The sequence below is a fragment of the Rousettus aegyptiacus genome, unplaced genomic scaffold, assembly GCF_014176215.1.
Source record: "Rousettus aegyptiacus isolate mRouAeg1 unplaced genomic scaffold, mRouAeg1.p scaffold_m13_p_8, whole genome shotgun sequence".
In the NCBI taxonomy this organism is placed as follows: domain Eukaryota; kingdom Metazoa; phylum Chordata; class Mammalia; order Chiroptera; family Pteropodidae; genus Rousettus; species Rousettus aegyptiacus.
The window spans coordinates 74,199,445-74,226,213 of record NW_023416311.1 but is presented as its reverse complement, the minus strand read 5'-3'; the positions used below and the strand labels follow the sequence as shown (position 1 = coordinate 74,226,213).

General features: G+C 37.7%; 1 protein-coding gene across 9 annotated transcripts in view; it reads left to right on the top strand.

Moving 5' to 3' along the window:
- MAST4 (microtubule associated serine/threonine kinase family member 4) overlaps window positions 1-26,769 on the top strand; it is a 509,369-nt gene that overhangs the window by 136,454 nt on the left and 346,146 nt on the right. For all 9 annotated transcript variants that reach the window (XM_016158121.2, XM_016158120.2, XM_016158119.2 and 6 more), the window contains exon 2: window positions 5,659-5,812. In XM_016158121.2, coding sequence (XP_016013607.2) covers window positions 5,659-5,812 — 154 coding nt within the window. The remainder of the gene's footprint in view (window positions 1-5,658; window positions 5,813-26,769) is intronic.

Sequence of the window (26,769 nt, the reverse complement as noted above, 5' to 3'; positions counted from 1 at the left end):
AAGTGCTGTACACATATGAATTTTTTTAATCATTACAACAACTTCAAGAGATAGGTAGTATGATTAATAACATTTTGTGAATGAGGAAACAGGAATAGAAATAGTAAAATGATAGTATAGTAATAGAATAGTAAGTGTTGGTGTTCCTAACCACCATGGATGGAATTACTGCGAATCTAGTAATGACTGTTTTAACTATAGAGCAATATTCTATCAAATTTTAAAATATTGTTTATAGCCTTTAGTTTAAAAGTAAATAAAATCCAATTTTAAATAAAATTATTTCAAGTTGCCAGTCTGAATCCTGTTTGGATGGAAGTGATAGAGCAGTTAATTCAGATTATAAATGTAGTCTATGCCATTTTATAATTATTCCTATATTTTCACATCTATATTTTAGAATATTTAAAATCAAGAAACGGAATAACTGAACAATCTCTTTGTAACCCTATATTACTAGTCAGTCTCTTTCTCGCTCTCTTTTTTGAAGCAAAAAATGGCTTTACTGGTGAGCCTCCATTATGTATGCGGATGACTTTGGTGATCCCTTTGAACTAATGAACTTTGGCCTTAGGGCACATGCATTCTGCATGGGTTTTTAAAATGCTAGTACTACATCTTGGAAATAAGTGAAGAATTACAGAAAGGAGGAATGGGGGTAGGAAAAGGCTTGAATTGATAGACACAAGCGAACATGCTAGTTTAAGACATAGTTAAAAGGTCGAATAATTCATTATTTAGGAATCACCTTCCGAGGTAACTGTGTTAAAAAAAATTAGCATATTAGTTTGTATGTGGAAAAGATTCTTTGAAAAAATGTCACTCCAGGATCTCTTTTATTATACAAAGTCTTCAATTTTGTCAAAATGCTGTAGGTTTCACTTTAGCATTTTTACCTTGAGTAACATTTAATACAAGTTTCTGATTTTTCTAACAGTTAAAACCCTTTATTGCATGTGTTCTTTTTTTTTTATCTGTTGTTATATTTTTAACTAAACATCAGAGATTTGCAAATCATTTGTTCTTTCAACAAATATTTACAGGGAGCCTTTCATGTAGAGCAGTAGATAAAATAGAGCCTTGGACAAAACAGACTAGTATATAATTTTTTTTTTTTTGTAACTTACATTCTGATAAAGGAAGGAAGATAATAAACAAATATAAAAGATCTAACACATCATGTGGTGAGAGATACTATGAAGAAAAATAGAAAAGGGAATAAAGTGGTAGGCATGCTGTTTTACATGGGGCATTTAGAGAAGGCCCCCTGAAAGAATAACATGGGAATAGAGACCTTGAGGATGGAGGAAGCACACTAGCTAATATCTGGATTGCATGCCAGGCAGAAGAAAAGATCAGTGTAAAGGTCCTGGGTGGGAAGCTGCCTGGGACATCTGAGGTTTGGCAGCAGACCAAGGCAGATTGAATGGAGTAGTCAGGGTAGGGATCAGAGAGGTGGTAGGGCCTTATAGAGCATTGTCAAAAATTTGAGTTTTGTTCTGGGTAAAGGAGAATCCAACAGAGGATTTGGAGCATCTGCCTTGTGTTTCAAAAGGGTCAGTGGCTGTACTGCTGAAACTAGGATGGAGGCAGAGAGACCTGTTTGAAGGCTACTGCAAGAGATATCTGGAAGGCAAGAACAAGAGTGGTAGCAATAGAAATGGTGAGCTGATTGGATTCTTGATATATCTTGAAGGTTGAGTTAGAGGCTCTGCCAATTGGAAATGGAGTAGAAGAGAAGTTTTAAAAAACTATAAGGTTTGTGTTGTGAGTATCTAGAATAATAGAGTTACCATTAACTGAAATTGGAAAAACCTCTTTGTGTTCATATGATCATTGTTATTATTTAGGAACTATAGAGAACTCATGTGCTTGGGCGTGAAAGTGGGGATGGGATTAGAGAAAACTGTGTCAGTTAGGAAAGCTGCAAATTCAATATTCATTGAGAGTAATAGTATGTCTTTTAAGAAAGAGGTGGATGGCATTACTAGGGGATATAACCATAGAAGAAGAAACCTATGGTCTGTGTTTGGAGATAGTGGTTATGGTAGAGATACAGAACAAAATAAGATCCAGTTTGCGAATAATATGTCTTTAATTTTCATACATCTTCACTGATGGCAGAAGCCACAGTGTAATCATGGAGAATTTTTCTGTTTTTCTCAGCCTGATAATTTGTAAAACAGAAAACAATTGGTAGAGATGATAAATATAAAGAATATATAGATGTAGAATTCTGGTGATTAGCATTTCTATAGGACCGCTGATTTTGGAAACTTTCCCTCAAATCTACATCAGATTTATAGTGGCTGTACAGCTTTTGTTCTCTAAGATGCTTATATGTTTCCTGTGATAAACAGCTTGCAAGAACAGTTGTATATCACTCACAAGTAAGTGGTATTGTTAGTTTCCTACCTGTCTGACATCTAAATTTAATAATGGTTTTGTGGTTCTTAGAACTACAGGAAACTAATATAGAAAATTTTGAGTAAATCTAGTCCACCAAAAATCAATACGTGCTATTGGTGAATGAAGTAAGGACATAAATCTGGTGAATGTGTTCCCATCCGGGAAACTTTGTGGCTACTAGTGTGCCAGGTAAGTAGGTGAAAAGGGAGTCAGGTCTGGCTCTCTAGGAGTTTGCTGTCTGCTTAGTGAGCAAAATTAGAAGTATTTGAATCCAGAATGGCAAGCTCAGACCTGGATACCCTTGAATATTTGAAAGGTTAAACACAACCTCTGTCTTTAGTTGAGTTCCTTGTAGTTGAAAGACTTTGGGAATTTGGAAAAGTTGGAAAAGATTAAAGTGAAATCATTTAAATGGTGGTATCCAGAGTGACATGTTTGATGTCTACCATGAACTCTAGGGTGTGATGAAATGTTTTTCAAGGGATCATGAGTGTTTGAATCAAGAAAAAAAATGACAAATAAATTGCAGGGGTGCAGTGAAGCATTCTGAGAAGCTTTGACTAATTGTGGAAAGAAAAGTAGAGCCACTGATAACATAGCAGATTTGGAAAAATGATCTATTTAGAGAGAGCCCTGCTGGGAGCGATTCGATGTGAGGAAAGAAATGGGGTCCTGGAACACTGAACTCTGCTGGTAGCTTTTCCTTCTTGCATTGTTTTTGGAACATTGGCAGCCCCTCACACTCACTTCCTCAGTTTCCCCAGATTTAAAATAATGCTCTGCTCTTGGGATTGTGATTCTGGTGAAAAACCCTGGCTTATTAATAACTAAGGGTTATATATATGTGATAAAATAGGTATTCTTTTTATATTTTCCAATACTTTCTCCTTGATAGCCTTCTCTTTCTTCTACATTTGTTTCATATTTTGTATGGCTTTGTTGGAAATATGTAAGGAAAGCACGTAATTCCTAGCTAGGAATCATCTTCTTTCCTCTGCTTATTTTTCCACCCTCTGTTAATTTGTGATATAACAATCTTCCCTAGAGTAATTAATTGTAATTCTGCAAGCTGAACATTATAACTTCAGGTGAAAAATAAGTAGAACTTGATGAACCGATGAACCTTAAACAATAAATATTTGTATTTTATGCAGCTGCTACTGGTAATCAAGAGAAAATATGTAGAATGGACCTTAACTCACTTGATTGCTCTGAGGGGTTCTTGGTGCATTTATAGGACTAATAGCTATTATGGAACATTTTGCTGAATGTCTAGAACACATTGCCACCTTGTGGCTGCAAGTTTTTAATGTAAAAGAGCAAATGTTTAATATTAAGTCTACATGGTATACTCTTATTTTATATTTTTCCTAGTATTTGTACTTCACCTTGATAACAAAAGATTTGAGACACCGTATAAGAATACATAGAATATAGGGTAGGAGAACTCAAGAGAACATCCTTGTTCTTAGAAGAGGCATGCTGAAGTATTTAGGGGTAAAGATCCATAATGTCCACAACAAGCTCTGTGTGTTTGGAGCAGAGGCAGAAAAATTGAAGAAGAGACAGCAAAAGCAGTATGGCAGAAAGTTAAAAATTCACCATTGGTAAAGGGAATATGGGTGTTCATTATACTATTCTTACAACTTTTCTGTTGTTGCAAATTTTTATCTGAAATTGTTCAGAAAAAATTGGCAGAAAAAAATTGGAGTGAAGATATAAAACGAAACCAAAAAGGAGGAAAAAGAACTTTACAGGGTATGATGATGTGACTGCATTCTGACCACTGCCTGGGTTCTGCATTTTCTAGTAGCCGATGTGTCATTATCCAGGGTTCCCTTGCTAGAACTCATTGTCCATAGGGTTTACAGGTAAAATGTCTAAAATTAGATAGAAATCCATCCTCGGAGGCCCTCTTAAGTAGGACACTCATGTAAGGAACAGCAACCTCAACTATTACCTTCCAAAAGTACCATCTGGAATCCCTTTCCCCTACTGTTCTGGCTTGATCCTGGACTAGGTACACTGCTTTTTGAAGACTTCTCAGTAAAATACAAAATGGCAATGAAATATGGTAAAATACTGCTGGGCAATGAATTTGAGATAGTGCTTATTGACAAGTGCTTGAAATACAGCTGTTACACATTACTGATGAATACAGTTGAGCTCAAGAGAAAGTTGACATGTAATAGCTGAGCAAATATAACCAGATGACCATCTCTCTGCCATGAAAACAAAACATAACTCAATGAAGCATCCTTAAAAATGCATGGCCTTGAGCAGTATTTCCCAATTCTTATGTTCTTAAATTTCTATAAAGTTGGCCCTTTTCTGTGGCAATTTAAATTTACATGAATATCTTTTGTACTTTTTATGTCTTAATAATTATCTAGATATGTATCTATGCACTAAATATTTCTGTTCATAATAACTAGACATATATACATATACATATATGTATGCATACCTGAAGGTGAACATTTTAGAAGATATGACCTTATACAAGTATGAAAGGTTTTCTTATAAAAGCAGGACAGATATTGAAGTAAGTGTTGTGACACAGGGGATTCTTTTGTAGAAAACTGTCTCTTGAAGTGACTTTGGTTTTTCTGATACTTGTGACAGGTTTTTTTTTTTTTTTTTTTTTTAAGCTATAAAGTGATATAGGGATGTATTGATTTCCATTATGGGCTATGGTGCTTAGAAATTTCCCTCCCCTGTGTCTATCTGTGAGCACCAAAAGCTTGTGAATTTTCTTTTGTGAACAACTAAGAAGTGATCTATTGACTCAAGATAGAGCAGTATTCTTATTTGCGGTGGGGAGGGGTGTCATGGCCCATAGAAAGACAAATTTTGCATAGTGACTCAGGACACATACATATACATGTAAAACTTGGTCAAAAATTTCATAAAGCTATACTTCCCCTTCCTGCATTGGACACTGATAATTTCTGTTCTATTGCATTAAAAATACCGATCACAATTTACTAAACTTGATTTCATGACTTACTAGTCTGTTGTGACCTACATCTTGAAAAACCCTTTTAGTGAGATTTTGCAGCAAGCTGGACTCTCTGTCAGATGGAAGACACAACAGCGAAATCCTAAATTTTCCAAACTAGCCAAATTAACAACAGGGTTGGGAAAGAGGGGTTTGGAGAAGGAAAAAGGAGGAGGAAAGTGTGACTGGTTGGTCTTGCATTCTGGTTGTGTCTCCAGAGAGTGACAACTCTGTCCTTGTCTCTGCAGCTTGACCATATATTATCCCCTCCACCAATGCCATGTCGGAAGTGCAGCAACCCAGATGTGGCTTCTGGCCCTGGAAAGTCATTGAAGTTTAAAAGACAGTTGAGCGAGGATGGACGACAGCTACGGCGGGGGAGCCTCGGAGGGGCTCTGACAGGTGAGTCGTGAGTGGCGTATGTAAGAGGAGGGACTGAGTTTATACACTAGAGGGCCTGAGCCTCTGTGAAGTTAAGATCAGTTTAAGAATGGGCCTGCCCTTTTGCAGACCATTTGGTAAAATCCAGTCCAATCTAAAGAGCAGATAAAGTGAGGATTTTATTAGTAAACTTTATTGAAGTATAATTTACATACAAAAATGTACTCATTGTAAGTACATGTGTGGATGAGTTTTGACAAATTCATATGCAGTCTTAACACTCAACAAAATCAAGATATAAAATGTTCCCTGTGCCCCTTCCTAGTCATTTCCTACCCCACCCTCAAATCCCTGGCCCCGGCAACTATCAGTCTGCTTTTCGTCACTATGGATGAAATTTATTTTAAGAATGTTATATTTATGGAATCACACAGTACATTATTGTACCTGGCTCTTTTATACCTGGCTTTATTTGCTCACTATAATGTTTTTAGGATTCATCCATGTTGTTGTGTGGATCAGTAGTATATATTGCGTTTTATAAGGATCTGCTAAACTGTTTTCAAAACTGTGACATTTTATATCCCCACCAACAACCAGTGAGTGATCTAATTGTTCTATATCTTTGCTAACTTGTGGTATTGCCAGTCTTTTTAAATTTAGCCATTTTAATAGGTAGTTATACCACATCATGGTTTTAATTTGTATTTTCTTGATGACTAAATGATGTCAAACATTTTTTCATGTGCCTATTGGACATTCATATGTCTTATGAAATGTCTGTTCATATCTTTCACCCATTTTTAAAAATCATGTTAAAATTAATTTGAAAAATTTTCGAATCCAGAAAACCCACAAATTACTTTTATTGACTTGAAAGATAGCCTAATTAAGCAACATGGGTTTTTTTTTTTTAAATAAATAATTTATCATGTAAATTTGATGTCATTAAACTTAACTTTAAATGTATTTCATTTATTGTTTTTTCCTTTAAATATTTCCTGTAGAAACTTTATTGTCTTTTAAACCTCAAAACAAAATTTTCCCTATATATGACAGCCTCAGCCTGGAAAATAAGTTGAGTTATTCACATTTTATCGGAGAATTATGAATTTTGAATTTTTGGAAATGAAAATTCTGGGCACAGAAACGCCTCTGCCACATCATCACTTGGTGTACTGCTGGAATGGACCTCAGGCCAAGGGGAAGAAATTCATTAAAAATTGCTGCACTTCACTAAGTTTAAGGCAAATGTTCACACTTAGTTTTGCTGATGTTTTAATGTTTGTTGGTTCATTTTCCTTTCTTGTCCCTTTAGAGATACAGACTATTTCCTTTTTTAAGAGAGAGATCTTAAAGATTATTTGGGCTAAGCCTTATTTTACAGTTGAGAAATTAAATCTGAAAAGTTAAAAATCTCCCCCTGTGCTTGTTAATTTCACTTAAGAAATTTACTTATTTATTTTTGACCAATAAGAGGGGCAAGAATGATTCTCTCCAATTTTTGCTAAAGCAGTTTACTTAAAGCTTTAAAACAATGCATATATATAGCTCTCGATACAGATCTATAACCTGAAACACAAAATTGGTCTTTGGCTTAAAAAAAAAGCTAGACTTGATTCTCATTTCATAATCTCAACAGCTTTAGCAATCCTATACTTAGACCCTTTAGCTTGCTATACATTTATCTTAGCTAATTAAGTTTTTGGTGGGATAATAATAAAAAAAAATGTTCAGTACTATTTGGAAGCGCTTAAAAAATCTCTTGGACATCAGCTTGTTTTTAAAAACAGTTGCTTGAAAATTTATTGGCATATAAAAAGACATTCTTTATTGGCCCTCTAGATGCCTGAGGATTTAATGAAATAATATATGCAAAGCACTTAGCCCAGTGATGGGTGGCTATTAGTGTTATGTGCATGACTAATTGAATTTGGGTATTTGCAGTTGATAAAAAAGTTTGGCTTGTGAACATCAGTATGGAACCCTATCAGCTGAGTTTCCACTTTGTGTCAGGTACTTTGCTAGTGTCAGGTATTAGATGATCAGGTATTGGAGAAGAAAGCATCATCTCTAATTTTTAAAAAACATGGTTTCCACTAGTTTTAGGCAACTTTAAATAATCACATATGATCTTTCCTTGGGATATATCCTGTTGCTAACTTAAGTCAAACTGATTTTGCTATCAAAAGTTTGCCCTTGATATATTCTGCAACTGAAAGACCTTCCTATTACTTTTCTGTTTTAATCAAAGATCTTTTCTACTCCTTTTTTTAAAACAAAGTAATTGTGAAGGGTTAGTTTACAGTTCGAAAATTTTGCCATCTAGTTTTCCTTTGTAAGTTTCACTAAACTCTTAACTCTCTGAGAGGAAGATCTGTGATCTTTTTATCTATTTATCTCTAACAAGAATTACAGCTAACATTAAGAACTTACTATGTGACAGGCACTATTTTTGTGGAGTCAAAATTACTGACTGACTTAATCCTTAGAACATCTCTATGTACTTAGGAGGGAGACACTTTTTTCCCTGTTTTATAGATGAGAACACTGAGGCACAGAATGAGTAAACTGCACAAGATCATGACACTCAAAACAGCAGAGCCAAGATCTGAACCCAGGCCTTGTGGCTCCAGAGTCCACGCTTGTAACCACTACACTGTTTCTAGCACAGGAAGCACCCATTATTTTTTCAATAAATTCCAGTAGGATTATTGTAGTGAATCCTAGGTGGGAAAAACTTTTGCTCAGCTGGGATCTGGGGCTGACTCAATCTGTAGGTCTCATGGTCCTTTAATTACAAAAGTAAATTAAAACTAGGCAATTAATACGCGTTAAAATAAAAATACATTAAAATGTATGCATTTGTTAACCCAGAAATACTTTTTTCAGATTCCATTATAAGGAAAATAGTCATGAATATGTGCAGAAAATTAACCCTAGTTATATTTAGAGCAGCATCATTTGAAATAATAAAAGTTGCATATCATCTAAACGACTGGCAAAAGAATATTGGTTAAACATATTATGGTATACACATAAAATGGAAAATAATCATAAACATTTAAAATCATGTTGTAAAAGAATATGTTTTAACATTGAAAGTGGCTCAGTTTATTTTTAATATGAAATGCAATCATTGAATTGTCTCAAAGTATCTCTTCATAAGATTTACTATAACTGTAAATAATTGTGTATTTAATAAAAGAACAACAATCCCTGTCAAACAGCTTTCTCAAACTGGGACGATGATTGACTGGATTCCCTTTATAAATGGGTGTGTGAAGGATGCTATGTCCTTTTTTACACATAGCAATTCAATTTATGGTACATTTTTTTTTGCCCCTGATTTTTTTGTGGCATTTAGTAGTGTTTCGGTGGGCGACAATAATGCTGTCTAACAACAAAATGTCAGTGGCGGACAACAACAAATATGGCTGCAGATCAGCTGGGTTTTGAATGATTTAGCCTGGGTTCTGCTGGGATTGGTTCTAGGTTGAAGTTCGGGTTCAGATCTGTTCAACATGTCTGTCTTCCCTGGACCAGCAGCTACTCAAGGCATCCTGTTTTCCTGCTAAAAGACAGGAGCATGAGAGTGCATGTCCACCTACACAGGCACATTTCAAGCCTCTGCTGGCATCATATCTGCTAACATTCTATTGGCCAAAGCAAGGCACATAGTCAAGCCCAGGGTCAATAGGTGGATCACTCACACTCCACTGACCATGATACCTCATCAGGATATGTGTGTGTGTGTGTGTGTGTGTGTGTGTGTGTGTGTGTGTGTATGTGTGTATATAATGCTACTAGAGGGGAATGAAGAATTGGAATAAATACTTCCTCTATCAGAGATAGGCACTCTGTGTCTCTCTGTCGTGTTCTCTCTCTCTCTCTCTCTCTCTCTCTCTCTCTCTCTCTCTCTCTCTCATCTTTTACAATAAAATATTGACATTTACTTGTTTTTTTAATGCTAAGTAATATGTATTCAATGTATATAATTTCAAAAATACATAGCACTATAAAGAAAAAAGCCCATAATTCCACCATGCATACACACCCAATGTTGCACTTTTGACATTTTCTTCCTTAGCTAAAGTTTTGAATCATTCGAGGGTATAATATTAAAGGAAAAAGTAACCCGTACCTTTTTTGCAGGACCGGCATTTAAACGACAGACCCAGAGTTTACTATGCTCATCATTGCTTTTATACATACACACATATATTTTTGTTGTCGGCTGAGGGTGTTTTCTGCCTTCATGGCCTGCAGCTTGCTAAATAGATACCCAGAAGCATCCTGTAAACATTGACTGAGCTTTGGAGCCCCCTGATGAGGAAGGGAGCAAAATTCTAATCATTATACAGACAGACCCTTACAGTCTGGGCTGGGCTATGTGGTAATGTGCCTGACAGTTCACAGCAAGGAAGCTGCAGAATGAAGGGCAGAACCTCAGGATCTTGAGTCCTGGCTTCTTGATATGCAAATGATGCCCTGAATCCTAGCCCTGCTTTCCACAGCTGTGATGTATGTATGTTACAGCCCGAACAGTCAGAAAAGGAAGGCTTCTTTTCCTCATGAAGAGAGTTGTATTTTTCAAAACATGTTTGCGCTGTTTGGAATGTGAAACTAAGTGGACTCTATAGATGTGTGTATAGCTTGCACATAATAATAAGAAATCAACTTTGTAGGCATTGTAAGCTAGAATCCTGGTATTCTATCTTAGGGGAAAAATTGAAAAATTTTTCTCTCTTGGACTAAGAAAATCAGTTTGGAATAACAGCTCAAAATTTAAAAGAAGGCATTACTAAATGGTAATTAAGGAATTAAAGGTGAATTTTACTTCAATAGGGAAAGGAAAAACAATGTAATTCAGAATACATTCTTTCCTTTAAAATTAACCTGGAAGACCTAGCGTTTGAGTGCCCTGCAGAGCTTAACAGATTTCTCACCCTAAAAGCCTCCATAGCTTAGTGCACGAGTCTAAAAGAGTTCAGATTAAGCAAATTTGTATAAATTGTGACTATTTTATGGGTAGCCTTCTATTTAGTAGATATTTCACCTAAATATCCCCCATGTTCTCTAGATTTCTTCACTTTTTTAATAGTATCAAAATAATGCCTGTGTAAAAATGGCCTGTTGTTTTAACAAGCAAACCAAAAAAATATCGATGGCTTAACACACAGTAGTCTAGTTCTTGCTCATGTAAGTATTTTGGGTTTAGCAGGCAACTCTCTTCTTCATAGGGCATGAGGGACCACACTCCTTCCATATTTTGGTTTTGCTTTTCTTTATGGCCTTGAGATCCTCTGTTTCCAGCTGGCAGAAGTGGAAAGAGAGAGAGGAAAAATCTTTTCAACTTCTTAAAAGTCCCAGCCTGGAAAAGACATACCTCATTTCCATTCACATCATTTTGGCAAGATCTTTCACGTGGTTACAGACCAATGCAGGGCTGGTGCTGGTGCAAGGGCACTAGTGTGGTCCCTGCCGGGCTGTTGCCTCTGAGTCCAACTATACGAGAGGCAGGGGCAACATGGTACTTACTAAATCAACCCAGAGAGAAATAGGTTTTAATAAAGAAATAGGACATGATTAATTCAGTTTTCAGTATGTTAAATTTGAACTGCCTATAAGATATATTAAATAGATACATCACGTAGGACTGTGGAATCAGAAGTGGAAAGAATTGTATTTTGAAAAGGAAAGAATTGGCTCCGTCCGAGAGTGAAATAGGAACAAGAACTTGTCCCTGGGTTCAACAGTATGGTCACTGGTAACCTTGGGGAGAGTAGTGGTGTGTGAAAGGAAGCTAGAGAAGAGTAGGTTAAAAACAAATGGTAATTAAGGAATTAGAGCTATTGCGTTCATGGGTAAGAGCGTAGATAGAGCTCTTTTGAGAGGTTGTGCTGTGAAAGGGACTAGAGAAATAGGGTGTGAGCTGGAAGGGCATGAGGGGTCAGAGGAAGCCATCTTAGTGGTACGGGAGCCTCGCAGGCATGTTTGTAAGGTGTTGATGACCCAGAGGAAAGAGGTGATAGGTAAAGAAGTGAAGTGCTTTGGGGAAACCAGGTAGGGAGACCAGAGCACAGGTAAAAGGGTTGGCCTTTTATAGGAGGAGGGACACTTCATTGAAACAGGAGAATATGAATGCAGAAGCAGGTGGTTTGGATACATCTATACCATGGAATAGTCCTCAGCAATAAAAAGGAATGAACTGTTGATGCACATGAATCTGCAGAGAATTATGCTGAGTGAAAAAAAGCTGATCCCAGGAAATTACATACTATATATAATTCTATTTGTAAATAACATTCTTGGAATGACAGAATTATAGAAGTAGAGAACTAATTAGTGGTTGCCAGGATTTAAGGAGGGGGAGGTGGGAAGGAAGTAGGGGTGATTATAAATGGACAACTCGAGGGATTCTGTGGGGATGGAAAGGTTCTATAACTTACCATATCTCTGTTATTACCCTGGTTGAGATAATGTACTATAGTTTTGCAAGATTTTACCACCGAGGAAAACTGGATAAAGGATACCTGGGATCTGCCTGTATGATCTGCATGTGAATCTGTACTTGTCTCAAAATAAGAAATTTGATTTTTAATAGGGAATATAGTCAATAATGTTGTAATAACTGTGTATGCTGTCAGTCAGGTGCTAGGCTTATCAGGATGACCACTTTGTAAGTTACATAAATTTCTAGTTACTGTGTTGTACAATTGAAACTAAAAATCCTGTATGTCAACCATAATTAAAATTTTTTTAAAATTTTAAATGATTTTTTAAAATGCTGCCTTTTCACATCACTAGTTTTAATAAATTTGTTTTTTAATGAAAAGCAGATAGTTTAATAGATTTGATGGCTTCACTTTTCTCAGTGCGTTATGAGATTTCTGAGTGAGGGTAGGGAGGGTTATATGGGAGCTGAATAGAGAAGGAAGTTGAATAGTTTTGGAGAACAGGAAGGATTTCTTGGAAGCATTGACAGCCCATTTACGGTCTGAGACTATGAACTGAAAGTGAAGTTTGTCTTCATATCTGCAGAAAGCATTAGGACATCAGAGAAATTTGTATACTGGGAGCAATATTCCCACAGAACGTAACAGAGAGGTCTGGTGGACAGTGTTGTTCATGACAAGATGGAGACGGTGGACCTGAGCTGTATAAGAATGAGCAGAGTTTTGAGGCCCCGCTGGAATTTCTCAGGGATGGAGCTAAAGCCCATGGGAGCTTGGAAGTACAGGAAGTGGGGACCTGGACGTGCCATAGGCTTGGGGACTAAGCTGTGGGTGGGCTAGGTTTGACTTAACTAGCCCCTGAAGGATGACTGAGATATTTGAACTCTGGTAGATTTTGAAACTTTTAAAAGACAAAGATCTTTTCAATTATTATAAATGGTGCTTCCTTGTGATAGTCTCAGTCTGGGTTCTTGGCCAAAAAGTAAAAAAACCCTAATCAACAGATAATTCACATTTAAGGTTTTATTGGCTTTAAAACATTCTGCTTCTATTTGTTTTGCTGTTTCTTAATACTTCTAAAATCTTTATGCTGAAGGTATATAGCTGGGGCCAAGGATTCCTTTAAGTTGGTTCAATGTTCTGTTTTAGGACTTGTAAAATTGTTCATCAACAGTAGTTCATGAAGTTGGAGGATATCTCTACCAAATTTTCTGAGCCACCAAGGATCGAAAGGCAGATCCATTTGCATCTTCTTCCTGATTTGAGTGCATGATTTTAAGTAGCTTTTAAGTGTTCATCATTCCTAAATCAGTTTGTGTATGAATATTTTGTTTGCTAGGTATTCTAATGACTCTTTTGGCATATTTTTATGTTTGCAGTTTCTCCTTATCAGGGTAGGAAGATCTCATGAGACTTTGTCTTAATGGGGCAGGCAGCTGTTAGCCCGTTCCTTTGGCAAATGCCACCTCCCACTGGCTCTCTGGCAGGGAGCCTTCTGCTGTAGCTTTTCTCCCATGCAGATGGCCTACCAATGAGTCATTGCTCCCTCTAACGGGGTGATCACATGGTTCTCAGGTCCTTGGTTACCTACTGCTTAGGAACAGCTAAGTGCCCACCTTGTTCCAGCCTCAGAGTCCTATGTGAAGTTCAGACCTCTCCTTCAGGCATTTTGCACAAATAAAACCTATGCAAGAAGTGATGATGTCAGGTATGATGAAGAGAATTAAGGAAAGAGTCTAAATGAGGATTAAAGTATTAAATGCGTTTTTCTTATACTGAGAATCAGATGAGGGGCTGGGTTGTTGGCTTTGATGTGTGCTTATGCTCCAGAGAATGCTGGGAGCCATGGTGGATCAGCAAATCTGGCCCTTTAGAAGTCTCTTTTACAATTCTGCACCAGATAGGGTTTGAAGGACTTAAAAATTAGTCCTGAGTGTTAATAAGATGGTGTTGATAGAAGACCCAGTTTCTCTTATGATTCTTGAAGTGCCTTCTGCAGAGGAAAAGGTAACTTGGGCCTTAAATCATTGTTGACATAGAATTTCAAGATTACTAGAGTAGATTAATCAGTTGCATATTGAGATAGAGCTAAAACCACTATCACCTGCAAAATTAGTTGGTCTCCTTGATCTTCAGCTTAGTATGTTGGATGTGGCAAATCAAATACAGTGACTGAGATTTTTCAAAGTATACCAAAGAAGAGAGTGTCTAGTGGTCATTTAAATTTTTTGCTGGCATTATTTTAAGTTGTTTGATACACAAAGCACTAGGCTTTTCTGTTTCTCTCTTTCCCAATTTCTCCCAATATTTCCCCTTCCCTCACTTCTTGTCCTTCCCTTCCTCTCTCCTTGCCCTCCTGTCCTCTAAGTCCTTCTCTTTTTCTCTCACTCTTGCAATCTTTCCCCTTTATTTCTTGTGTTCTAATGTGATTCTATAAATAATGGACTTGGGTTATTCCTCAGAGAAAAATGAATTTATTGAATCCATATATCAAAAATTCAAGTTGTTTATTTTTAAAATTCCCTTTAGAATAGAAAAATTAATTTCAAGTTTAAAAAAAATTTTTTTAGCATTTTACCAAGGGTTTGAATATTTTGAAAGGGCACAATCATGTTCTTTTTTGTTTTCTCTCCATTGGTTGTTTTTTTATACTTCCCCGAAAATGTGTTTAATTCTGATATGGTGTACTGAGGCCTAGGCATAGCTGGACATGGTTTTCCTCTCCTTCATGAATTGAATATTTTTAGTTTCTGAAAAGCATGTGGATTCCAAGATTATCTTCTCAGTTCCTTATATGTATAGTCTACAATAAAGAAGTGGTTTTAGCACCCTGTGTTTCTTTAGTATATATAAGGAAGCTACAAAGGTTGAAATGATTACAGTAGGAATATGAAATAGTAGAAAATAAGTATTAACTGTGAAATTCCACATATGACACTCCTTTAGTTGTTGGGATAAATAGAAAGTTGAAGAAGGCAAAGAAGACGATGGGTATTGTCATTTCATGCCACCCTGGGACCCATGTACACATTTGGATATAGTACCTGGCGCTTCTGATGACATTTTGTTATGTGCGATCAACCTGCAGTGAGGCCGCATGGAGGCACATGTGCTGTGCTAACTGCTCATGGGCTGGAATTGGTAAATTGGGCCTTATGTAAATCCTCTGTACAACACAGCTGTGGTAGTTAGGTGTGATGCAATAGCAACTAGGGGAGAAGTAGACCAGCAAGAGAATGGGACACCTGAGTTAAACCGAATAGGGTTTAAAGATAGAAAGCAAGTGACTTGGCTGAGTGGAGGTAGCATCTTGACATGTCCTACACCACTCTTTCAAGATGTAATGGGAAGGGCATGAAATATGGGAAGCTGAGGCCCAGATTCTGTCCCCAAGTCAACCACTAAGAAGCTATACCTTTGTTTCTGATTCTCAGTGTCCTTGCTTGTAAAATGAGTGGGTTGGACCAGATGCTTTCAAGTTTTCTTCAAGTTAAGTAGTAAATAATTTAAGCTACTGAGATGAGAAGGAGGGGAAGTCTTTGCAGAGACTGATTTTCCTTCATTTTCTCCCATTCACACATACATTATTTCTCCACGGTTGAGTGAGGAAGCTCACCTTCTCTCCTCTAGGAGCATGTCGGTGATGCCCTGTAATTGTCCTCTGAAACTGAGTACACCGGGCCATCCATCTCTGTTTAAAACTTATTTTCAGTGGCTAATCAAAGATCAGGAATATAGACGGTTTTTAACCTCCCGAATGAAAACTGAAAGTGAAGCTGATTTTATGTCAGCTCCCCAGGAAAAAAAGAATAGGCAAAGAAATGCAAATGCCACCAACAGGGAAGTTGAAAGATTTATAAAAATTATTGTTTCTGATATATTAACGACTCTGGTGGTGGTAGCCTGCATTTGTCTTTGTCATGTTCCATTGTCATTCAAGTACTTAATCAACACGTATTGTCAGGGCTAAATTTATTTTCTTGTGTCTGCCTAGCCAGATAATTTCTCTGTTCTTTGACAGCTCTGTCTCAGGTTTCTGCATCATACCAGGGCCTGAAGGGGCAGCTGGGGCTAAGTCCCCTCCTTACTTTTAACTCATTGCTGACTTGCTCACTTTTTTGGAGGGGGGATGTGGTAAAACTTTTTAAAAGAGAGAATAATGTTATTTGAACCAAATTAGACCTGAAGACAGATTTTACGTAAGGCAGCACAGCGTCTACCTTTCAATTCTCCATAAAGAAGAGGCATATACCTATGTTAAGTAACATACTTGGACATTCATTTTGTGTTTGTTTACATGTATGCATGCACACATAGTGCTGTGCCCTTGGTTTTTAGTGTCCCATATTGTAGAATGCACCTGCATTTTTTGCCTTGAGTTACTCTAGAGGACAATAAAAATTATATATGTTATTGCCCTTTTATTAAAACCTCCAAAACAAATTTCTCTGAGCTTGGAGAATCTTAGGAATCTTGGTGCAAAAGAACTCTGTTGTTTTGTTTTTGCACTGTTTTACTAACTATTGGTTGTGGGAGTATGTATAAATAATAATTTAAACAGAGGAAAATAATACATGCACAAACCCAAAGCAACGAGGTTCCATTCTAGGTATGTAAAGGGAAATGAAGCTCATAATCTCTAATATCCTTTACTACATTCAAATTCCATTCCAAACACCTTCATATCACTTTTGCTGATTGTTCCACAGCAATACTTCCACTTCCTCCACCCCACTACCATCTTATATTGTTCTCTTATTACAGGAAGGATCACTTTTAACTTGCCATTATTTGTGTATCTGTCCCTTTTACTAATGTATACACCCTTTGGGGATCTTTTCTTTATATCCTTAAAGCAAAGCAAAACCCCCTGCCAGGCAAATACTAGGTGCTCAGTAAATAGTGTTGCCATATAACCTAGAGGGTATCCTGCCGAGTGAAATAAGTCAGACGGAGAAAAACAAATACCATATGACTTCACCTATATGTGGGGTCTAAAGAACAAAATAAACAAACTAACAAAACAGAAATAAACTCATAGATACAGAGAACACATTGATGGTTGCCTGCTGGGAGGGGTTTTGGGGGATGGATGAAAAAAGAGAAGGGATTCAGATGTGCAAATTGCCAGTTTTAAAGACAGTCACAGGGATGCGGAGTGCAGCACAGGGAATATAGTCAATGATATTGTGATGTCTGTGTGTCATGTCAGATGGGTACTGGACTTATCAGGCTATTCACTTCGTAAATTATATAAATGTCTAATCACCCGAAACTAGTATAATATTGTATGGCAACTGTAATTGAAAAATAAAAAAATATTAAAAATTAAAAATAGCTAAAACTAGTGTTGCCCTATAAAATATATGACATTCAATTAAATTTAAATTTCAAATACATGAGTAATATTTCCAGTATACTTATATTGAATGTAATATTTGGGGCATATGTATTAAAATTTATTTGAATTCAAGTTTATTTAGGCATCTTGTATTTTTATTTGTGAAGTCTGGCAACTCTATCAGTCAATACTGGAATGGTACTGTACATAGGCTTTGTCAGACATGTTGTCTCACAGGTGTATGTGTGGTTTGAGAGGCAGGGGTTACAGTCCCTACACATCAACATTAGTACGGTTTCCTTTTCTTATTTTTCCCTATCTGCTTTGTCACCTTGGATCTTTGCGGACAGCCTCAAGCCAATCCGATATATGATATATACTTTGCCATTTGAAAGTCTGTATAATAAACCCCACTGCCATGCTTTCAACAGTTACAGTGTTCTCTATGGATTCAAATAGTAGGAGATTAAATCCACTTAATGGAATGGCCAGAAGAAAATGATCAGGCTTAAGAGATGACCATTTGAAGTGTCATTAGAATCACCAAATGGCTACATTTCCCCACCTGAGCACCACAACACACTGATTCCCTATAAGCATGGTAAAATTTTCTAAAAAGGAACAAGTAGCCTAGTGATACAGTTACTTTAAAACAGACAATGACCCTGGAATTTATTGCTGCTTTGTGTCATCTGAGCTTTCAGAAGTCACTGGTTAAATAGACCATAAATGGAAATGTTGAATGCAAACTCTACACTGGTCATTCATTTCCAAGCAATGCTCAGGCAGTCATGATACTAATCTTGGCTGTGATTTTTCTCTTAAAAACAAGGGCAATGTTATGTTTTGTAAAACATTTAGTGATTTGTTAGAATTTAGTTCAGGGCATACGGTTGCAGTTTGGATAACAGTAAGTTCCTAGATCCTGTTGCTTTTAAAATGGATGGAGTGGACATTAACTTTCTCAGAAGGGAGGAAGGAGACAAAATAATACAGTCCCTGACTGAGTTCTTGTAGCCTAGAAATAGGGGTTTTTAACAAACTGCCATTTGGAGGCACTGGACGAGACCTACTAAGTGGTATTTTTGAAGAAATATTTTATAGTTGTGTTCTAGATTCTTTATTTAGTATCACCAAACATTTTTTAGGACAAAAATGTTAGATTCTTTAGGCAGCATACACAGACATTGTTATCAAGGAGGAAGAAGAAAAGCCAGCATGGAACTAGAAACTGTTCCAAAGAAATATATGTGGAAATACACTGCTATATGAACTAGACTGTATATAGATGTTTCCTTGTAAAAATAAAGAACTTGTTAGAAAGGTTGGACTTGTCTAGAAATTTCCGCTTAGATATGAAGTGTATTTCCCCCTCTGTGGCTGCCTTTGTTCTTTTTGTTTCTCTTGTAGAGCCCCCCCACCCCCCGCCCCAATCCCCAGCTCCTCCTTGTCTGCTGTCATAACTGTTCTGATGTAGGACAATTGTCAGAAATGTTTTGCATCTCAGGGCTGCCAGTAACATTTGGGCATGTCAGTGCAATATCTTAATGTGCAAAAGGATGTTATTGGTTAGGATTCATAATTTCTGCAAAAAGATAGATACTAAATATAAGTTGTCCTCTGGTATATTGAAGGTCGATCAGCTTACTTTGAAAATACACAATATTTTGCAGAGGTGTCACTTTCTTATGGAGATGGATTTTAGAAGGGAAAAATCAAACCCGGAGTGACGATGTTCTCAGTATCAAGTTTAAGGCCACTGAGTCTTATCCATTACTGTTATTGTTACAAGACAAACAACTGAGCCAAATTTGAATATTCTTCCAGATGGTGTGGAACTAAACAATGGAAAAATATGAGCCCTGGGAAAAATATAAGTGAGATGTACAATGGAAAGTTAACATGCACAGACATAATTTTGATTTTGTAAAAGTTCCATAGGTTCTGTGTACAGGGTGTGATGTGAGGCTGCAAATACAGATTATTTACAGTCCCAGCTGACATGGAGTTTACAGTGTAGAGGAGGATATTGTGTACAGAAATAAATGATGCTCTGTGCACATGCAGCCCCATAGAAGCAGATGGTGTAATGGGAGAAGGGAAGGTCAGTGGCACCCCGGTTGTGGATTTAATGCCAATGATGCCAAGATTGGTAAAGCTTCCTGGACATGGACCTGAACCTCCACTGAACACAAACCGTGTGTTCAACACCATGCTAAGCACCCAGTGTGTGTTATCTAGAGATTTGGAAATGGAACCTCAGAGAGGGAATACAATTTATTCAGGGATCCCTAGCTGGTAAATGGTGAACCTGGGATGTAAACCTCTGTCTGACTGGTTTTCCACTAGTTGCCCCCAAGTCTACTTGGTGAATGGTATGAGAACCAGTTATTCCTAAAGTGCCACATGCTGGAGAGAATTTTATCTAGTTTGAGCAGACACCGAGGAGGAATGCCCTTGCCAGGAAGAGTTGATGAGCAATAGAAAGTAGAGAGGATAAGAAGTCACTGTTTATTGCTAGCCTTCTATTTGCCAGCTGGTATAAGAGGCTCTCTGTTTACATTCCAAATTAGTCTTCACAATCACCCCATGAGGTATTTTACGGAATGTTTATGAGAAACCAAAGCTTAGAAGGTTAAGTAGCCTGACTAAGGACACACAGCTACTACATGGAAGTAGTCATTCTCTGAATTTTGGATCTGAACCTTATGACTGTGGCCAAATGATATCAGACTTGAATCCAATAGTTCCATTTCATGAGTTTAAAAACTAAACTTATTTCCAAGATCCAGAGTGGGCAGCAATCATGTTAGATAAAATGAAATTTTGGAAAGGATTGGACTAACTGGGCTGAGAATTCAGAGTATGACAAGGAAGGAGGAGATGACTTTTATTTGTAAAGAGCACAAGAAAGGTAGAGAGGAGGTGGATGGGGGAGAGGAAGAAGAAAAAGGGAGAGAGAACCAGGAGCCGACAAGTAGTTTAACAGCTGCTCCACATATCTGCAACTGACTGAGAAAAAATGGTTCTATTTATTTGCCGTTTCCTTCCATATATCTTCCCAACAGCATTCATCAATATCTGTCATTTCCCAGGGGGTTTAGAGATGTCTAGCAATTCATTCTGCTGAATTATATTTCAATACGCGGATGGAGGGAGCCAGATTGCAGATGTTAACTCTGACCTGTGCCCAGCATCGCTTAGATACCACCACCACCCCACTCCCGGGTGTCCTCACTCAGCCAGACGTTCCAAGCGATGCTGCTTGGTGTCACATTCTTGTTACCATGTTCTCATTGGGGTAGGCTCTATTTAATGCTTCTTTAAAAATCAATTTTAAGTTGTCACATTAGCCTTTGGTCTAAACAGCTAGAGCTTAGGGCCAAACCATTATGTATTTTTTTTTAGTAAGGATTTTGAATCCAGAGAATCACCATCTGAAGGGAGACTACCTTGGTGATCTAGGCGGTCAGGAGTTGCGGGCCAGGACTGGGTCTCATTGCAGAATGGGAGAATTTGCTGGGTGTTGGTACACTGAAAGGCAGCCATGTGAGTACTGATGATAATAGGAACATTGAAGCCTACTAAGCTTTATTTCGTGTATGAGCTCGTTTGACTCTAACATCTTCCCTTATTAGAATTTGACTGAGGGTGATAATCTTAGTGGATAAGAAGAAATGCTTCTTATTTAAGAACAAGTTAAGGGAAAATAAAAGAGAGGCAAACATTTTTCTCTGTAAGTATGGATTCAAATTGTTTCCAGTTAAAAATATACCTGCGTGTTGGCATTTTTGCCTTTTTATCATAAAATGGCAAGAGTAACAGGGTGGCTATCTGTGACTGAGGGTGGAAAGACCATTGCTCCTTTGAATTATATTTGCACATTACCCACACAGAAAGTTACTTTTGATTTAATACTGCAGCTACAGTGAACAGTGGCAGCAGCAGCTTGAGATAGTACTCCTTAGCCACGTGGTTTGTCCATAGGCTTTGATTCCTGTAATGTAGATGTGTGCATTGTTATTTTCCCACAGTTCCTAGCTCTCTCATGGTGTGGCATTGGGCCCGAGTGACTCCTTGAAACATTTATCATGTACCCACTCAGTCTGGGCTTTTCCTAAACTCTTTATCTTCTTATACCTGCTCTGCTTGCAACGAGCCTCCTTTTAAAGCACCCCCCTAAATTGTCACCAGGCCTTTGTGGCTGGTAATGTTGCCTTGCCATTCTGTGTTACAAATAGAATGCTGATGATAAGTGAGATTGGGCATCTCTAGTGGATTTGAGTCTTGTAGCGAAACAGGAGTTCAGAGACTGCTGCATTGGGCGGTTAATTTGATGCAGACCGTGATGCCTCATTGGCATCGCTGTGCACTGACTACAAACCTCCCAAAAGACAAACATGCTCTCCCCCTTCAGCTTTTGGTTTCCTTGGGAACTGGACATTTCTGACAAGTAGGCAGTGATATCTTCAAGGTCTTAGGGTCAAAGCAATATTTTGGATTTTTCTTATGTGAGTAAACACACACCATTTTTTTTTTTTTTTTGAAGGCTAGAATAGCAGCTCACTATAGGAGTCAGTGAACTTCAGCATTCTCTGGTCACAGGTCTGTTGGTTTCTCAAATTATATTTATTCCATTAAGAAGAATGATTTAGCAGCATTGTCAATGCTGTCTAGGTATAGTTATTCTTTTGCAGTGGGGACAAGAAATTGGAAGCCAGTCACCCATGTGAGAGGGAAGATGAAAGAAATCATGTCTCTATGTGGTAGTAGAATAGCTGAAGATGAATAAAGGGAGGCTATAATTGCCCATAAGTACGACAATCTCTATGATGAGGGGGCCGGTGTTTAGGAGTGAGCAATGGGCCATAGGAGAGGAATATCTTGATGATGATGGAGTACACTTGAGGGTGATGGCTGCTGACTCATGGATTCTGCCTAGATTCAGCCAGTGACATCATTATTTTTAACCTTTCTCCATAGAGGGGTCTTAAAAAACACTCAGTTTCTCTGACTTGTAAATGATTTGAAGGGCTTAAATTATTAAGTACGATTTATAAAAGTAGGTACTGATATAGTTTAATGTGGGTGACTCCTTTTGGACAGCAAATGGAACTTCGTTATTTTTTCTTCTGGAAAGTGCAGTGTTTTGGCTAAGCAAGGGAGGATGTTTGTGTGTGTGTGTGTGTGTGTGTGTGTGTGTGTATGCATGTGTGCACGCATGTGTGCTTAGTAAATATACAAAAGAAATATATACAAAAGAAAAATTAAAAAAATAAAAAATACACATAAATATATATACAGAAGAAAATTTACCATTTTAACCATTTTAAATGTATAAATCAGTGGCCTTAAGTACATTTACTTTGTTATGCAACCAACTGAAACTCAATACCCATTAAATAATAATTTCTCTTTCCCCTCTCTCCCCAGCCACTAGTAAATACTTATACTTTCTGTCTCAATGAATTTGACTATTCCAGGAACCTCATGCAATATTTATGGAATCATACAATATTTGCCCTTTTGTATCTGACTTATTTCATTTAGCATGTCTTTAAAGGTTCATCCACATTGTAGCATGTGTCAGAACTTCCTTTGAAGGGCTGAATTATATTCCTTCATATATACGTACCACAATTTGTTTTTCCATTCATTCATCAATGAACATTTGGGTTGTTCCTACCTTTTGGCTATTGTGAATAATGCTGCTATGAACATGGGTGTACAAATGTCTGTTTGAGTCACTGCTTTCAACTTTTGTATGTATAACCACAAGTAGAATTAAGAAAGGGGGGTTTTAATAAGCATCGAAGATTAAAATGGCAGGATGTTCCTCCTTCCATTTTAGTGGTAGATGTGAACTTTCTGGGGACTACGGGGAGAGCTTCAGTAGCTGCTCAGGTTAGCAGCAGCCTGGTAGTTGAAAGGCGAAGATATAGGATGAGCGATGTGAACACATGGCCCCATGTTCCTGCTGATGGCACCAGCACAGTGCTAGCTTCCCCTTATTCTTTTCGTCCCCATCCCCTTCACCTCTGTAATGGGATCCCCATTCCCCTCCTCTCCATTACATGGCTCCCCCATCTCACCAAACCCTTGAAAGTAATACACTGCTCATCTCAGCTTCTCCTTGTTCCTGGTTGGCACCCTTTCCCCAAGTTCTTATGTATAATTAAGCATTAGAAGGCATATCTAAAGATTGCTTTGTGATGTAGTTACTAGGCTTTATTTTCTCTTTGATGCCTATTTTGCACTCCAAGAGGAATAACCCAAGATACAAGCCTGGACTGACTACTAAATCTATGTTGCACTTCAGGTGATGTGGAGCTTTTTTTTACTGGAAGCTTTTAAATCTAGTCAGGTACCATTATTCCTTGATGATAAAGTATATCTCCAGGGGCTATATTTAATTCTTTATATAGTCGTTCTGCTAAAGTTATTGCCGATCTGATATTTTCCTACTTCAGAGGGATACTTCAAGCTTTGGGGTGCTCTGAAAGTCTGGCCATATCTCATGTTTGAAAGCATGCACTTCTGGAGGTCTTACTACTTGTTCTCAGAACTCAGAATGGAAACAAAGAAAGCACATTGTAGAATAGAGATGATGCATAGCCTAAATAGAACCAAGGCAACATCTGGCTCTCTGCTTGGTAATCTGCTTCTTTTTATATAACCTTAAAAGGCTCCAGATCTTCCCACTCACTCTGTTAAGTAGAGGCCCTACAACAAAAAAGGGGTGAAGAGTTAAAGAAGTGCAAATCAGTAGCTGATAGACGGTCATGGGGAATGGGACCACAGCATAGGGAATGCAGTCAGCAGTAATGCAATGGCTAGGTGGAGAGCCAGAGGCGTGGTAGAGTAATCGGGGGGATCATTTCATAAACTATGTAAGTGTCCAACCAATGTATTATATACTTGAAACTAATAATAAAATAAAATGTTAAGAAAAAGAACATAAGAAAAACAAACAGTAGCAACCAGTAAACAAGTCTATTCGAATGACCCACATCTCTGTGGTTGAAGCCTGACAAGTTCTTGTATCACTCTGGCCGACCGATTCCAGCTTTCATGTGGACCTCTATTTGTTGCCTCTAAATTTCTAGTTACGTCAATAGCAAACATTTAAGAAAAGTTTTAATAAATATACTAGATTTTTAGAAATGTGTTTCTGAAGAGCACAGAGCCAATCAAAGTTCCAGTTGTAAGAACAAGTTTGATTCAGTATTAAAGTACAGCAGCCAGATTGCTAGGCAAGCTCACCTCTCATACAACAAATTGGGAATGGTATTATCTATTAATTTCCACCCTGTGTGGCTGAATAATGCAGTTGACAGATGCTAATTTTCTTAAATTGTAGGCAGCAAATGACGCATGAATACAACAGCAACACACTTTTTTAGAGGCTTTCAGTAGTCATCAGGAAGTGAATTTATATAAAGTTTGATATAATCACTACTATGGCACAATGGTAGTGCCTTCTAATGACTGTCTTAAATCCATCTGGTGTCCTCTTTTCCCTATTAATACTAATGGGGGTCTAGGCAGAAATAAAGCATTCCACATGTTGTGCTAACAGACCCTCCAGTTTGTAACATTTATGTGATTCCTCAGGACAAGACTCATGCAAGAATAAAGACATCTAGAATCTCACCCATGACAGTATTGTAAGCATTTCATTGTGTATGTGTATACATGAGTCCTCATCGAATTACTTTTTCCAGTGGTTTAACAAAATTTTATTTCTTGCTCACCTTATAATTCATCGTGTGTTGATAGCTCTTTATATTTTTCTTTTTCTTTTTTCTTTTATGATTTACATTTATTGAATGTTTCTTGTGTAATGTATTTTCATTTTTGGTTTTCAACCCCCCCTAAGATTACCTCTATTTTATAGCCGAGGACCCCGAGGCTTAAAGGAGTTCATGAATAAGTGATGAAATCCATTTTTGGAGGCAGAACTGGTACCCAGTAGCCTGACTCTAAAGTCAACAATAACTAGATCAATTGATTTTTATCATTATTGTTGAGGACTTTTATGTATAGTTGGGTGGGCTAAGTTCAAAACCTTAGTTCAAACTTAGTTCAAAAATGGATCCATTATTGAACATCAAAACATCTCCTTTTGGTTTTGGGTCTGTTGAAGTCACGAAAGAATTGAAGGCTGATAAAAAGTCTCCTTGACCAAATGCTAGCCAGGCTCCTCTGAGCCCTCTTTCTCCTCTAGTCCTCGACCTTGGCCATTAAAGACTTGAACAGTCACATCATTTCTAACAGCTCAAGGCAACATCCTAAGGATGACCCTATCTCCTGTAAAGTGCCTGCCTGAGAAAATTCAAGGCTGCCAAAAAATTTTACCATTTGTTCTGGCCAACAGATAGGGTCTCTGTCTCCCAGTCTGTGTTGGAGGGTAGAGTCCTATCTTTGATAATTGTCAGCCAGCAGACAGACTAATCCTTTGTAATTTTTCACTTCTCTGCCTTTCCTAAGCCTTCAGCTTGCATCCTGCCCTACTCCTTCTTTCCCTTAAAACAAACACCTGCTTATTTTTATACAAATTGAAGGTGAATTCAGTTCACGCTGGATTTTTTTTTTTTTTCTTATTGCAGTAGTTATTACTGAGTAAAATCTATCCATACCACTTTAAGTAGTGTCCGGCTTTGTTTATCTTTGACAAGGCACGCCTATGGTCTTGTTACCAAGATTAGACTCATGCAAGAGATAGCAACAAATAAAATGTATGTGGTCGTGTCAGACTGAGTGATTTCAGAGGAGATGATGGCATGCGTGTCCTGTTAATAGTGGTCTCCGCTTGTTTGACACTGTTCTGTGAGGTCTAATGAAACTGAAGTGTTTTGGTGTGGTTCGGAGTGTGTGGAGAGAGAGGAAGTGGCTCTGGTTCCTTGCGTTCCCTCTTCCCTAGCACTTGTTCCGGATCTGTCCAGAGTCTGATTTCCCACACAAAGCATGCCCAGGTTCATTGGGCCAGGATCCTACACCATGAATTTCCTGCACTGAGGATTTATTCGGGCGCTCTCCCTGCTTCTGTTCTGCCCTCTCACTGGCAGAAAGGGAGGCTTTCCAAGTCAGGGCTGCCATGACTTTCATGTTGGGATTATGATGAGGGTGTTCTCATGATTCCTTTCTATTCCCACTCTCCATGGAACCTCTCCCTGGGC